The 15800-nt window shown below is 43.7% G+C and overlaps 1 protein-coding gene across 1 annotated transcript in view; it reads left to right on the forward strand.

The window, feature by feature from the left end:
- The window catches only part of tenm1 (teneurin transmembrane protein 1), a 1283715-nt gene that overhangs the window by 962489 nt on the left and 305426 nt on the right, over positions 1 to 15800 (forward strand). Inside the window, exon 5 of the mRNA XM_078547452.1 lies at positions 13930 to 14168. Within this exon, the coding sequence (XP_078403578.1) occupies positions 13930 to 14168 (239 nt within the window). The remainder of the gene's footprint in view (positions 1 to 13929; positions 14169 to 15800) is intronic.

Here is a 15800-nt window from a genome sequence, read left to right on the forward strand (position 1 = left end):
ACCTTTCCCACTGCCCTGCAAATGTTTCCACTTCATGTTTAATTCAATTCCCTTTGAAAGTTATTATTGAATTTGCTTTCATAACCCTTTCAGGCAGTGCATTCCAAATCATAATAACTTGCTGCATAAAAAATGTCTTCCTCTTCTTGCCTCTGGTCCTTTTGCCAATTATTTTAATGCTGAATCCTTTGGTTACCAACCGTTCTGCCGCTGGAAACTGTTTCTTCTTATTTACCATATGAAAACAATTCGTGATTGAGAATGTTACAAAGGAAAGCAAATCAGAGAAAAAAAAAACCCTAATGTGTATTGATCAAAGCCAAAAGTACAGATGAATAACTTGTGGTGGGGTGGGGTGTGGCGGGTTGCTGGTGGCATGGAGCGCAATTCCTTTAGCTCCACAAACACATCCTACAACAAACAAAATGCTCAACCAGTGCAGTGTACACCATGGAAATCTGATGCAAGGTTCCCTAGGCACCCTAGACATCAGGCATATTATTGACTATTTTCCCTGGGCCATTACATAATCAGGTCAGGTTGAATATGCGAACACCGACTAAACTACCAGGGAGTTTAAAAATTCATCCAGCTGCCATTAGTAGAACCCCAGAGCTAGACATGGAACATGCAGAGATTGACTGACTAACCACCAATATATTCTCCATATGGGTTAAAGAAAACAATATGCCGTGGGCAAAAAACTCAACTGCCACTTGTGCATTCTGATACTTTTCTGAAAGAAACATTAATTGTTAAACTGAGTAGAAGTTAGAGTTGCAATAATAAATTGGAATAAATTTAATTAACATCAATTCAGAGAGGATGAGTGCACTTGGGTGCGATGCTCTACCTATCAAATCTGCAAAAGAGATTCCAAGTTTTTCTTTCAAAAGACTTTTTAGTAAATTGTTGTATTCTTCAAGGGAAGGGTATTGTTTCAGTAGGGAGATGTTGACATAGTGGTAAAGTTACTGGACTAATGCTCTGGAGGTGTGCATGCAGATCCCACCAAGGGTGCTGGGAGAATTTAAATTCAATTACAAAATCTGAAATAACATGTTTATAATAATTGGCCTGGGGACTGGAAATTACAAAGGCCCAATCAACCCTGCAAAGTCTTCCTCACTAAACTGTGCCAAAATTGGAAGAGCTATCCCATAGACTAATCAAGCAACAATCTGACATATTCACTCATACTCGGCATAGTTTACAGCCAATGTCCCAGACTTCTCCATCACCATTATCGGCAGGACAAACCCTCCAGAGGTGCTGGAAGAGTGCCATACAGTGAGGAGTGACTGGACCTGGAAGTCCTCAGCATTGGCTGTGAAGGCCCATTAAGTCTCATGGCATCAGGTCAAAGATGAGAATGGAAACCTGTTGAATACCACATATCACCCTCCCTCAGCTGATGAATCAGTGCTCCTCCATGTTGAACACCACTTCCAAAATCACTGAGGGTAGTAAAGGTAGATCTAGTCATGAATGGTGATGGACAATTAAACAGGTAACCAGAGGAGGAGACTCCAAAAACATCCCCATCATTAACGGTGTGGGAGCCCTGCATGTCAGTACAAGAGACAAGGCTAAAGCATTTGCAACCATTTTCAGCCCAAAGTGCTAAGTGGATAATCCATCTTAGCCTCCTCCTGAGGTCCTCAGCATCATAGATGCCAATCTTCAGCCAATTCAATTCACTCCATTCCACATGATATGAGGAATTGGTGAAGGCACCGCAAATAGCAAATGCCCTGACAAAACCCTGGCAATGGTACTGAAGACTTGTGCTTCAGAATTAGCCATGCTATTAGCCAGGTTGCTCCAGTACAGCTACAACACTGGCAGCTACCCAACAATGTGGAAAATTGCCCAGGCCTGTCCAGTCCACAAAAAGCAAGACAAATACAATCCATCCAATTATTGCCCATCTACTCTCAACCATCAGCAAAGGTATCATTTACAGTGCTATCAAGCGGCACATACCCAGCAATAACCTTCTCACCAATACTCAGTATGAGTTTGACCAGGACCACACTGTTCCAGACATCATAACAGCCTTGGTCCAAACATGAACAGAAGAGCAGAATTTCAGAGGTGAAATGAGAGTGACCACCTATGACATCAAGGCAGCATTCAACCAATTGTAGCATCAAGGAACCCCAGTAAAGTTGAAGTCAATGAGAATCAGTGGGAAAACACAATCTCCACTGGTTGGAGCACCTAGCACAAAGGAAGGTGGTTGTGGTTGTTGGAGTTCAATCATCTAAGTCCCAGGACATCAGGGCAGTGTCTCGGGTCCAACTGTCTTTAGTTGCTTCATCAATGATCTTCCGTCCAACATTAGGTCAGAAGTGAGGATGTTCACTGATGACTGGACAGAATTCAATCCTATTTGCAACTGCTCATATACTGAAGCAGTCTGTGCCCGCGTGCAGTAAGACCTGGACAACACTCAGGTTCGGGCTAATAAATGGCAAATATTCTTGCCATACAAATACCAGGCAATGGCCATCTCCAACAAGAGAGAATTTAACCATCTTCCCTTGACATTTAACAGCATAACCATTGCTGAATCTCTCACTATCAACATCCTGGGGGTTACCGTTGACCAGAAACTGAGCTAGGCTAGCCATATAAATACAGTGGCTATAAGAGCAGGACAATGGCTGGGAATTTTGTGATGAGTAACTCAGACCTTCTCCAAGGTCTGTCCACCATTTACAAGGTACAAGTCAGGATTGCAATGGAATACTCTCCACTTCCTTGGATGAGTGTAGTTCCTGCAAAATTCAAGTAGCTTGACACAATCTAAGACACAGCACTTGATCAGCAAACCAACTATCACCTTAAAAATTCAGTTCCTCCATCACTGATGCACAGTGGTGGCTGTGTGTACTGTACATAAGAGGCAATACAGCAACTCCCCAAGCTGCTCCTTTGACAGCACTTCCCAAACACATGACCTCTACCACCTTGAAGAACAAGAGCAGCAGATGCATGCAAACAACACCAGCTGCAAGCTCCCCTCCAAGTCACAGCCCAACACAAGTTGAAAATTTATCACCTTTCCTTTATTGTTACTGGGTCAACATCCTGGCACTACTTCCATACCTACACCACACAGACTGCAGCAGTTCCAGAAGGCAGCTCATCACCACCTGCCCAATGCTTATTAGAAATGGGCAGTAAATGGTAGTCTTGCCAGCGATGCTTACAGCTCAAGAATGAATACAGAAAAAATGTGTTGAACAGTTTGGTACTTTTTGCATTGAGTCTCCCAAAATGGGTATGCACAGATAAAATACACAGCTAAGCTCCAAAGAATATGCCTGAAGGCTAAAACAGAAGAGCAAGCCCTAATGTATCAGTATGACTTTCTTCCATTTCCAACACATGCCTTTTTTATGGCTACTCTGAGTAAGATTAGGAATTTATTCTCAATCACTGGAAACTGTGTGATTTTATTTGTTAAATTAGGTGATGTGCATGCTGCTAGCAAGGTCAGCATTTATCACCCATCATTAATTACTCTTTAGAAGGTGGTGGTGAGCTGCCTTCTAGAAATGCTGCAGTTCACATAGTGTAGGTACACCCACAGAGCTGTTAGGGTGAAAGTGCAAGGATTTTGACACAGAGACGATAAAGGAGTGGTGATATATGTTCATGTCATATTGGGGTGTGACTTGGAGGGGAACTTGAAGATGGTTGTGTTCATAAGCATCTGCTGCCCTTGTCCTTCTAGGTGGTAGAGATCACAGATCTAAGAGGTGCTGTCAAAGAAACCATGGTGAGTTGCTGCAGTGCACCTTGTCAATGATAGACCCTGCTGCTACCATGCACTGCTGGTGGAGGGATTAATGGTTAAGGTGGTGGATGGAGTGCCAATCAAGCAGCTGCTTTGGTTTGGATGGTGTTCTTGGAAATCAATTATCCAGGCAACTGGAGAGTATTCCTGAAAACTCCTGGGGCTGACTTTTTGTCTGGGTGCAGATGAAGTATGTTTCATTGCACGAACGGCCACACTTAGATTTTTGAAGGAAATCAATTTTCCTCCACATTCCTGACCCAACGCCCTTTCTCTCTGGCCTTTTTGCGAGATGGGAGTGCCTAGTTTGCAAAACGCACACCCGCCCCCATTGAGGTCGGTTTCCCCTTTTTTAACTGGAGCATAAATCAGATGTCCTCCCGCATATCATTTTCGACTGGTGCTGGGTTTTGGAAGCTCATTAAAGGCACACCAGGTTTGGAAGTTTGTGAAGAAAATGGAAAGCCTGCTGAGGAGTCACAAACATTCTGAAAGGTAAGTGTGAAGTGTTTTCATATCTCCAAATGTCACTATTAGGTGCTGTATTGAAATGTAGATGCATTTTTAATACAGTGATTCGTCATAGAGCTCTGTCCTTTAAAGGGAACATTGACCAGCCTTGTGTATTTGTTCACACCCATTACAGTGCATTTCCAATGGAAAAAGCAAAATAATGCAGTGAAAAATGTTACAAGATGTCCTGTCAGCCTGCGCTGTCACATTTTATGCTGTGATTTAAATGGCTTTGACTGAAAAAAAAGAAACTGGTTTAGGCATTTGAAAAACCTAACCGCCTGCTACCTTACAATATTGACAGACACTATGCTTTGAACCTGAAATGAGCACCTTCTGTTCTCCCCTTGCCAGAGATTAGACTATCGTTCGGATAGCTTTAGCCATTATCACTGCTTCACTGAGTATTATGAGGAGTGAATTGCATATCTGAAGACTGACATCTGTGATGTTGGGGACCTCAGGAGGAAGCAAAGCTAAATCACCCCTTGGCACTTCAGGCTGAAGATGGTTGTAAACACTTCAGCCCTGTCTTTTGCACTCCTGTGGTGAACTCCTCCACCCTTGAGGATGGGATTTTCATAGAGCCTCCTCCTCCTCCTGTTGGCTGTTTAATTGTTCACCACCATTCATGACTGGATGTGTTAGGACTGCGGATTTTGATCTGATCCCTTAGTTGTGGGATTGTTTAGCTTTCTCTAAAGCATGCTACCTTCGCTGTTTAGCATGCATGTATTCCTGTGCCGTAGTTTCATCAGGTTGACATCTCATTTTTAGGTATGCCTACTGCTGCTCTTGGTGTGAACTCTTCCTCACTGGCTTCAGAATTCTCAGTTTAATTTTATGTGAGATCAGAACAGTGACTGGAAAGGGAAAATGTGATTTTCATCTTGAATGGATATTAGCACAACCCAGGGATGAAAGGATTGTGAATTAGCGACTTTGACATTTAATTCCAGTACCAGGAGGAGTTTGCGTTGCCTGATTGATATATCTACCTGGCTTTGGGCTAAACTTCAGCCTAATTCAATGTTCTAACAAACAGTTTGCTCCCCTCTAGAAGCCATACCTCCATCTATTGGTTCCTAAATGAGCTTGTAACTGCTTCAGCCAGGTCCACCATTCAGTAATAGGCTGGATCTACCCACTTTGTTGCAGATTTGTTATTGCTGTTGTAGATGGGCTGGATTGGCGAGCTATAATGTCACATTAAGAGACAGCAACCTCATCCACATCTTCTCTAGCCATCTCACCACTGCTGGGCAATCCTTCAGTTTAAGCACTGATCTGCATGGGAGCAGGCCTGAGTGCAGTAAAGAGTTCTGTGGAAACCTTCCTTATGACACTCTGCATCCCAGTCCCCCCGTACTGAATCTGTACAGGAGAGTTCCTCGTATATTGGAACCCAATACCTCTGTAATAGCAGTCTAATCATTTATAAGAAATATTTCAATTGGGTCTAATTACACAGAAGTAGTCCCATTGCCACTCACTCCCACAGACAATCCTTCTTCAGCATGAATCTTATTTCATATGCAAGACCTGTAAGATCTGAATTCATAAGCTGCTGTAGGTGGAACTGAATTGAATATTTGGCCAGCAGATTCACACTCCTTCCCTGTCACAGTCACTTGTTCCAACTCACCTGTGTATTCTAGCTAATGTGTTGGCACCTTATCTACATTGAAGGCCTGGGTAAGGAAGCCCTAAACAGCTCACTCATACTCCTTCTGACCCACAAGAAAATTAAACTAAAAGTTTAAATACTCTTCTAGCTCTCTATATTCTTTAAGTTAGATTGACCTGGAGGGGGTGAAGGGGGTGTTGGGGCTAGGGGAGTGTTGGGGTGGGGGGGTGTTGGGGGTGGGGTGGGGATGGTGTTGAGGGTGGGGGGGTGGGGGTGTAGGGGGGTGTTGGGGTAGGGGGTTTGGGGCTGTCGGGGGTGTGTTAGGGGTAGGGTTGGGGGCTGTAGGGGCGGTTGGCGGTAGGGGGTGTTGGGGGTAAAGGGGTAGGGGGATAGGGGGAGTGGGGGCTGTAGGTGTGGTGTTGGGGGTGGACAGAGTGTTGGGGGATGTGGGAGTAGGAGATGTTGGAGGGTGTAGGGAGGTGCTGGGGGTAGGGGGGTGGGGAGTGTGTAGGGGGGTTGTTGAGGGTCAGTGGGGTGTTGGGGTTAAGGAGATAGGAGGTGTGTTGGGAATAGGAGGGTGTAGAGGGTGTGTTGGGGATAGGAGGGTGTAGGGGGTGTGTTGGGGGTAGCGGGGTGTAGGGGGTGTGTTGGGGGTAGGGGGTGTGTTGGGGGGTAGGAGGATGTAGGGGGTTGTTGGGGATCATGGGGTGTAGGGGATGTTGGGGGTAATGGGGGTGTTGGATGTTGGGGTTAGGGGGTGTTTTGGGGATAGGTGGTGTGGAGGTGTAGAGGGGTGTTGGGGGTTTGGGGGTAGGGGTGGTTGGGGCTAAGTAGGGAGGTTGGGGGTATGTAGGGGTTGGGGGGGGGACTGCTTCCCCAATTAGGCCACTGCTTAATATAGCAGATGGGGCATAATTCCATCATCAGAGCCCAACCTGTATGTGTATAAGGAGCCAGCAGATTTCCAGTAGGTACGCTTGTCATATGGGACCTGAAAAGGAAACAGGACAGTGATGGTGAATATCTTGAGCAATTGGCCCACAGCAAGGTTCCAAGAAACAGCAAGGTGGTAATGGCCAGATAATGTGCCTGTTTAGTGATGTTAGTTGAGGGAAAATGCCATGCTGTTCATAATAATGCCATGGGATCTTTTATGTCCTCCTGAGAGGGTAGGCAGGGCCTCAGGTTAACGTCTCACCTGAAAGATGACACCTCTGATAGTGCAGTACTCCTTCAGTACTGCACTTCAGTGTCAGCCTAGAATTTGCCCTCAAGTGTCTGGAGTGGGGGACTTGAACCTTCTGGTTCAGCGCGGTGACTTTGACACCTAGGGTGGAATTCTCCCATGCCCCCCATGGTGGGTTTAATGTCAGGCGGGGGGGAAGACTGCTGCAGGAGGTCTAAAAACCGGTTTCACGCCAGCATAAAATGACAGTGGGATCTTCCACTCCTGCTCAACATGGTAAATCGCCATTCCTGCCAGAGGCTGGCCTGAAACCAATTTGCATCCTGTTACTGGGATGCAGACAAAGGCTCAACTGGAATCATCTGCCTGCCCGCCCACTTGATCCGCTGATCCTCTGTGCAGTCAGTGGGAAACCACGCCAGTCCAGAACACTTTTGGAGCAGCGTGGTGAGCTCCTTTTGGCACTTACCTGAAGAAGGCCTGGGACAGCCTTCAGAGTTCGGGTTGGAGGCCTCCAGCGAATGTGGACCCTGAGATGCGCAGCAGTGGGTCGGGGGAGCATCTGCTAAGTGGAGTCTTCCTGAAGGCCCATCTTCTAACTTTAACAGTGGGCCAGTTATGTCCAGACATCTTTTAAAAATGGCGCCCGGATATGATGGCGGGGCACGAGCCGTCAAGCCCGCCCCGCCACGTGATATGTCGGGAAACCGCTGACTGCATAATTCATTAGGCCGGGTCACGCAGTTTCCCAACGGCCTCTGTGGCGGGAAACGTTCCCATCCCTGCCCCTGCCATGGGACTCAGTCCCAGATGGGAAAATTCCACCCCTCGAATGTGGCAGAGAAGTGCAATATAGGAGGCAAAAGTGGTCTCTGGCTCACTACCTGACCTATCCTTTTTTCCTCTTTGCAGCTGGCTGAACTAATGGAACTAGTGCTCAGCAGCATTCTGAGGGCTTTTCGACAAACCACTGCGAAGTAACCATTTTGGGGTTCCCTTCACTTGGAATGGGGCATTTATTTATAAAGTTTGGTCTAAAGACATTAAGAATAATCCACAAACCCACTTTGTTATATAATCACAGAGGGTTATGAGTGAAGGAGTGCTCACAGCTTTCGACAATTTGTTTGAAGAAAAATCAATGCTCGTGACAAGTCTTGCCAGCGTTCTAATCCAACCTGAGACAAATGTCCACTAAACTCAATTTACTGACATTTAGAGCCAAATTGTTTGCTAAATACAACAAGTAGACAATGCCAAGGCTGTTGACGCTCAGAGCCACACACCCATTTATATCCAAACAATTGCATATTAAAACTGCATTCATTTAAAATAGTTTTGTTGAAAATCAATATGAATCAGCAAAAATATGATGCAAATCTGTTTTCATATACAGGAATGCCAAAATACTAAGTATTAATTTTATTTCAAAGTGGCCAGTTGACATTCCTGTCTATCAATCATAATGTCATGTCACCACACATGCTGGATCTGATATGTCAGTTTAGGTCTGGGGATAGGTTAGCTGCCTGCCCTTCCACTTGGGCAATAGTGTACAGCATACACAGAGAAAAGGTAAAGTGGGAAGAAAAATAACAGATTACATCTTAATGAAAATAATAATGAGTTCCAGCTTTTTGGATGCTAAATGCTTTGTTCATGGATTTGCTGAAGAATGATGCACTTTCACCTCTGAGTCAGAAGGTTGCAGGGTGTCACTGCTGACGTACCATCTTTCAGGTGAAACGTTAAACTGAAGCCCCACTTGCCAAGTTAGGGTGGCCAGATATCTAGCTTCATACTGGACAGTCCAGTGTTTAGCCGGACTGATCACAGTATGGTGCTGGATGGCTTAATATCCCATATTTTGGGTGTTAGTCCACTTGGCTTAGTAAAGCAGCATCGACAGAGCCCTCCGCTCATTCCTTTACATGTATGCAGCCTTGATACAACAGGGACCCAAACAATTGGTTTGTTTTCATACATCCCCCACCCCCTCCCCACTACCCATCTTCCACCCCTGTTGTCTCTTGAATGGTGCTGATTCTCCAAATGTGATGACATCATCCCCGGTGTGTTGCTACGGCGTCCGGTTTTGATGGCCTCCAGTGCCGGCTGTCCTATCTCAGGTGGACATAAAAGTTTCCACGGCACCACTTTGAAGAAGCATAAGGAAATTCTCTCTGAAGTCCTGGCCAATATTGTCCCCTCCACTAGCATCAATAACAGTCTGGTCATTGCTGTCTGTGGTATTTTGCTGTGAGCAATTAGTTGCCATATTTCCTACAGTGACTATACTTCAAAAGCACATTATTGGCTATGGAGCACTTTGGGACACCTTGAGCTGATGAAAGGTGCTATATAAATGCAGGTTTTTTTGAAAATAAAACAGAAAAATGGAAAGGAAAACATAAACTGCTGTGAAAAAAATGTTAGCCAGAATATGGAAAGAGTAAGAATGTTTCAGGTATGACCCTTTCCTAGATCTGGGATGATCAGACTAGAGAAGCTTATAAAACAGACTCGAACAAGTTGCAACATGTACAAATCTAAAAACTGCTTTTGATGAAGTTTGCAGCAACTCGGAGGCACCAAAGATGTTTTAAATAGCTTTCTCCAGTTTCAGAGCTGTTATGTCAACTTTCCAACTTCACTGTCCCCATTTGCTATTCCTCCAACAATAATCTGTGTCTAGAAGCAGAGCCAATGAATTCACTGCAGTTTATTTGGCCAGCTGGATGGGACTGTCCCCGTCTGGTTCCATTCTTATCTGTCCGGTCATAGCCAGAAAATCACCTGCAGTGGCTTCTCTTCCCACTTCCGCACTGCTTCCAAGGATCTATCTTTGGCCTCCTCCTAATTATTATCTATAAGCTGCCCCTTGGCAATGTCATTCAAAAACTCAATGGGCAGAATTTTTCCGTCGGTGAGCTGGGGGCAGGGCCCGCTCGCCGATGCGAAAATGACGCGGGATGATATCAGGCAGAACCCCCGACGTCATCCCGCCCCATTTAAATATTCAGGAAGGCGGGGGGTACAGCGCAATCAGCTGTCTGCCTGCTGACCTGTCAATGGCCAATTGAGGCCACTGACAGGGAAGTTAAATCAATTAAAGGCCCTGCCCGTCCAACCTTAAGGTTGGTGGGCAGGCCAGGAACCCCGGCGGGCTTCTGAAAAAACATGAAACCTCATCCAGCGGCGGGATGAGGTTTCATGTCGGTTTTAAAAAACTTTAATAAAGTTTTTGTGATATTTATTAACATGTCCCATCTCGTGTGACATTGTCACATGAGGGGGGCATGTGAATGATTTTGTTATTTTTCTATTTTTAAAGTTTCAAAAACTTTCAGCGCTCTCCCTGAGGCAGCACTTAGCCTCAGGGAGATGTGCGCTCTTTTGTGCGCATGCGTGAAAGAGCACACTCTCGCATTTGGGGAATCCCCCCCGCCCGCACAGGAAGCACATAGCGCTTCATGTCAGGCATCACACTGGGCTGGCCTTAATTGGCCCGCCCACTTAAAATGGCGGCGTGGCCCGATTCGGCAGCGGGGATTGGCTGCCTGCCCACCGCCGAGTCGGTTGGGCCCGCCCGCCCATCAAGGGCAAAATTCTGCCCAACATCAGGTTTCACTATGTACACTGATGGCATTAAACTCTACTTCACCCCCTCGATCTCGACCCCTGCACTGCCTTTGATTTATCATGTTCCCTGCCCAACAAACTGTATTGGATGTTAAGTGGAGAAATTTCCTCCACTTAAATACTGGAAAGATCAAAGCCAACATCTTTGGTCCCCACCATAAACTCCATTCTGTGGCCCTCAAGTCTCTCCCCGGCAACTGTCTAAGGCTGAACCAAACCATTCACAACCATGACTCTGAAATGAGCTTCCAACCACATTTATGACATCACTAAGACACTGCCTGTTTTATTTCCACCTCTGTAATGTTGCCCAACTCCATACCTGCTTCAGTTCATCTGCTGCTGAAACCCTCGTTGATGGCTTTGTTACCTCTAGTCTCAATTACTCCAACAACTTCTGATCACAAAGTTGAGGTCATCCAAAGCTTTGCTGCCCATGTCTTAACTTACACCAAGACCTGTTCACCCATCACCCCTATTCTTGCCATCCTACATTAGTTCTCAATTAAGCAACAACTCAATTTTTAAAATTCTCATCCTTGTTTTTGAGTCTGTCCATGGCCTCACCCTTCCTTACCCATTCTCCCCTCACTATCTCTGTAATCTCCTCCAGCCCCACAAACTTCAGAGGTGTCTGCATTCCTCTTATGCTGTCTTCCTGGGCAAACCTAGAACCATAGAACCATAGAAAACTACAGCACAGAAAAACAGGCCATTCGGCCCTTCTAGTCTGTGCCGAAATATTATTCCGCTAGTCCCATTGACCTACACCCAGTCCATAACCCTCCAGACCTCTCCTATCCATGTATCTATCCAATTTATTCTTAAAACTTAAGAGTGAGCCCACAGTTACCACGTCAGATGGCAGCTCGTTCCACACTCCCACCACCCTCTGAGTGAAGAAGTTCCCCCTAATGTTCCCCCTAAACCTTTCCCCTTTCACCCTAAAGCCATGTCCTCTCGTGTTTATCTCTCCTAATCTAAGTGGAAAGAGCCTACTCGCACTTACTCTGTCTATACCCCTCATAATTTTGTAAACTTCTATCAAATCTCCCCTCATTCTTCTACGCTCCAAGGAATAAAGTCCTAACCTGTTTAATCTTTCCCTGTAACTCAACTCCTGAAGACCGGGCAACATCCTAGTAAATTTTCTCTGCACTCTTTCAATCTTGCTGATATCCTACCTGTAGTTAGGTGACCAGAACTGCACACAATACTCCAAAGTTGGCCTCACCATTGCCTTATACAACCTCACCATAACATCCCAACTCCTATACTCAATACTTTGATTTATGAAGGCCAGTATGCCAAAAGCTTTCTTTACAACCCTGTCTACCTGTGACGCCACTTTCAGGGAATTATGTATCTGAACTCCCAGATCCCTTTGTTCCTCCGCACTCCTCAGTGCCCTACCATTTACTGTGTATGTCCTACCTTGGTTTGTCTTTCCAAAATGCAACACCTCACACTTTTCTGCATTAAATTCCATCTGCCATTTTCTGGCCCATTTTTCCAGTTGGTCCAGATCCCTCTGCAAGCTTTGAAAGCCTTCCTCGCTCTCCACAACGCCTCCAATCTTAGTGTCATCAGCAAACTTGCTGATCCAATTTACCACATTATCATCCAGATCATTGATATAGACAACAAACAACAATGGTCCCAGCACAGATCCCTGAGGCACACCACTAGTCACAGGCCTCCAGTCTGAGAAGCAATCATCCACTACCACTCTCTGTCTTCTCCCACACAGCCAATTTCAAATCCAGTTTACAACCTCTCCATGGATACCAAGTGTCTGAACCTTCTGAACTAACCTCCCATGTGGGACCTTGTCAAAGGCCTTACTAAAGCCCATGTAGACAACATCCACAGCCTTTCCTTCATCTACTTTCTTGGTAACCTCCACAAAAAACTCTACAAGGTTCGTTAAACACGACCTACCACGCACAAAGCCATGCTGACTATCCTTAATCAGCCCTTGGCTGTCCAAATAATTGTATATCCGATCTCTCAGAACACCTTCCAATAATCTACCCACTACTGACGTCAGGCTCACTGGCCTGTAATTACCTGGTTTACTTTTGGAGCCTTTTTTAAACAACGGAACAACATGAGCTGAATTTAATCTGAATTTAAACTATCTACCACCTGATGGCCATGCCTTCAACTGTCTCGGCTCTGAACTTCCCTCCTGATACATTCCTGTGAAGCACCTTAGGACATTTAACTATGTTCAGGCTTCCGTATAAATGCAAATTGAGTCGTTTGTTAAAATATGGCTATCTTTGAGAGAACAGCCTGTTTGTCATTGGTTGTATTTTAGTACAATTAAAGTTGCAATTGAATTTCATAAGTAAAGATTCCTGCCAGGAATAAAACTGAATTCTCTGTGTTACTGATGTTTACTTTCTATAAATGTAAATATTTCAGATAAAAAGTGGAACAAATGCTGATTTTATTATTTTTTTCTCTTCTCCCCTATTATTTATTTATTTACTTTAGGGAGGAAATGGGCTGTGAATTAATGTGTTCTCCATCTCAGTTCTCAACATTCCCATCAAGCTTGAACTAAGCTATTTGTGGAAGTCCTGACATAGATCTTTCAGCAGATCTGTGATGTTACTAACGTTAACAGAATATTGTTTTGAATGAATAAATTACTCCAAATTAAGCCAGGAAAGTTGCACCAAAAACATAAGTTTAAATTAATGAAATGTAAATTTTAAAACAGACCTTTGGTACTCACATTTTACTCAAAGGTGATAAATGTTCAGAACAATCACCAAGGTGTGGTAGTTGAGGCATAAAGAGCAGTGATGTTCATATTACAGTAGGACGCTATCACAGGAGGGTTGGGGTTCCAGGAGGATGTGCTTCAGTGGAAGGAATGACCCTATTTGTCCTCGAGTTTTCTTATATTCAGGCAAATGGGAGATGGTTCCATTAACACTGCCTGAAAAGGTCAAAAACGGAAAAAGATTCTCTTCAAATACAATGTTATTGTAGGAGAGTTGAAACAGCATTTTTTTTTTCAGATTGTGATCAAGGTGTTAATATTGTGTAGATGTATGAGGGACAGAAGCCAAACATTAAGAGTCTTGACCTATATCTTTCATTCAATCCTGTTTAATCTCTTTCTCTCTTTTTCTGTAGGCATTTCCTATTTAAACCAGGATCTGGTACATCCAGCCTCTATGGTACCACCAATCCAAGCTATCCTTTGACCTCCAATACTGTTTATTCTCCACCTCCGAGACCCCTTCCTAGAAGTACCTTTTCCAGACCTGCCTTCACTTTCAACAAACCTTACAAGTGCTGCAACTGGAAGTGCACAGCACTGAGTGCAACAGCCATTACTGTAACACTAGCGCTCCTCCTCGCTTATGTTATTGGTAAGTGTCTTCTTTAAACTCTTCTGTTTCCTTTTTCATTATTTTTTCCTTAACTACTATTTACATTTTATCCTGCGCATAAGAATAGACTATCTTAGCTCATACAAGAAATGTTAATTATTATAATTGCATGGATTTGCCTGAAACATTGTAATACGTACTGAAAATAAATACATTTTAAGGTGTCGGTGGTGCATTTCAATTTGCTGATTGTTCTTTTTCCTTTTATCCTATAATTGTTTCTTTAATTATTTTAGCGCTCTCTTCAAGCAGCAGTGGGAATTGCAAAACCTCTTCATGACACCCATTTACCTTGCAGGAGGAACTATATAAGGCAAATCAGTAAAGTAATTAACCCAAAGTCAGTGCTATCAGAGGGAAGAAAATCCATCTCTATTGATGGGGTTTCTCATGGTGCCTTCTTGTTTTGATTATGGACCATTTGTGGCCTGTATGCACCTTCCCCAGACACCAGGATAGATCCCGGCCAGACTGACAAAATCGTAGCTCCTTTCCTTTGACAAAATATTGCAGGATAACAACAGTAATAAAGGATAAGGACAATTAATGTGTAATCTTTAATGTAACATTTTAATTACTCTTGTTATCTTTCACCAATTGCCTATTTGATAAGGAAAATCTCAATATGTCATCTCATTTGGGCGCACAGCATTCAAACGGCAAAATAAATGAAGTAACTTTGTAAACAGCTATAAAAATTATTTATGTATCATTTATCTGTTAGATAACTAAAGAAATCTTCTTATTGAATTGAATCTAATTCCAATGTTGGAATCCTTTTTTAAAGAGTGTAGTTGATTTATATTAATGCACTATGGAGAGAGAGACAATATTTGATCTAAGCTGTGAGTATAGTGCAGCAATTAGCAAGGCTAGCCCATTTCGCATTTCAGTATAGATCAGTACTCAATTACGAATTTAATTAGTAGGGCTTTACTTGTCTCTGAAAAGTGTCTGTCTTTCAGATCGTAATGTCAGCTCACTGTAAATATTTGGCTGAATTTTTTCTATAGGCTTTTGCTAGTAGTTACATTAGTTCAACTAATTAAATCATTCAAATCAAAGACAGCTTAGCTTTGCTAATGACTTTTATCATAGCACTGGTGCCATGTAATTTGCTTGGCAGGTGATCTGGTTTTCTTTTAAATTTTGAAATCCCTTCTGTTTAATCATTTGAGCTAGCTAATCAACAAAAAAACACTCTTGTTCTCTTTATTTAAACAATCCCTCTATGCCCTTTGATGATCATTGGGATACATTTATTGATTGCATGTCTGAGCCAAATTGAACTGGAATTGGAAAAAATAATTCAAAGCTAAAATAACTACCTTGGGTGCCAGTGCCCAACCATTTTAAAGCATCATTTGCTTTCAAGAGCTATTCCATTTTGTTGCTGAAATATTAAAGTGATTTGTTAAACAATGTGACTTTCTGAAAAAGCCTCCAGTTCTCACTCACTCATAGTGCAGTTCTCACATCTATAGTTGCCCTGCACTTCTGTGGTCGTCCTCAGTTCCTACACTTAACATTTAAAATGACCTAATTACCAATGCCTGATCTGCATTTTTTCTCTCTGCTGTTCCCCCACTCACCGATGATGGGCGAGAGATC

Source organism: Cetorhinus maximus, chromosome 8 (assembly GCF_964194155.1).
Source record: "Cetorhinus maximus chromosome 8, sCetMax3.hap1.1, whole genome shotgun sequence".
In the NCBI taxonomy this organism is placed as follows: Eukaryota; Metazoa; Chordata; class Chondrichthyes; order Lamniformes; family Cetorhinidae; genus Cetorhinus; species Cetorhinus maximus.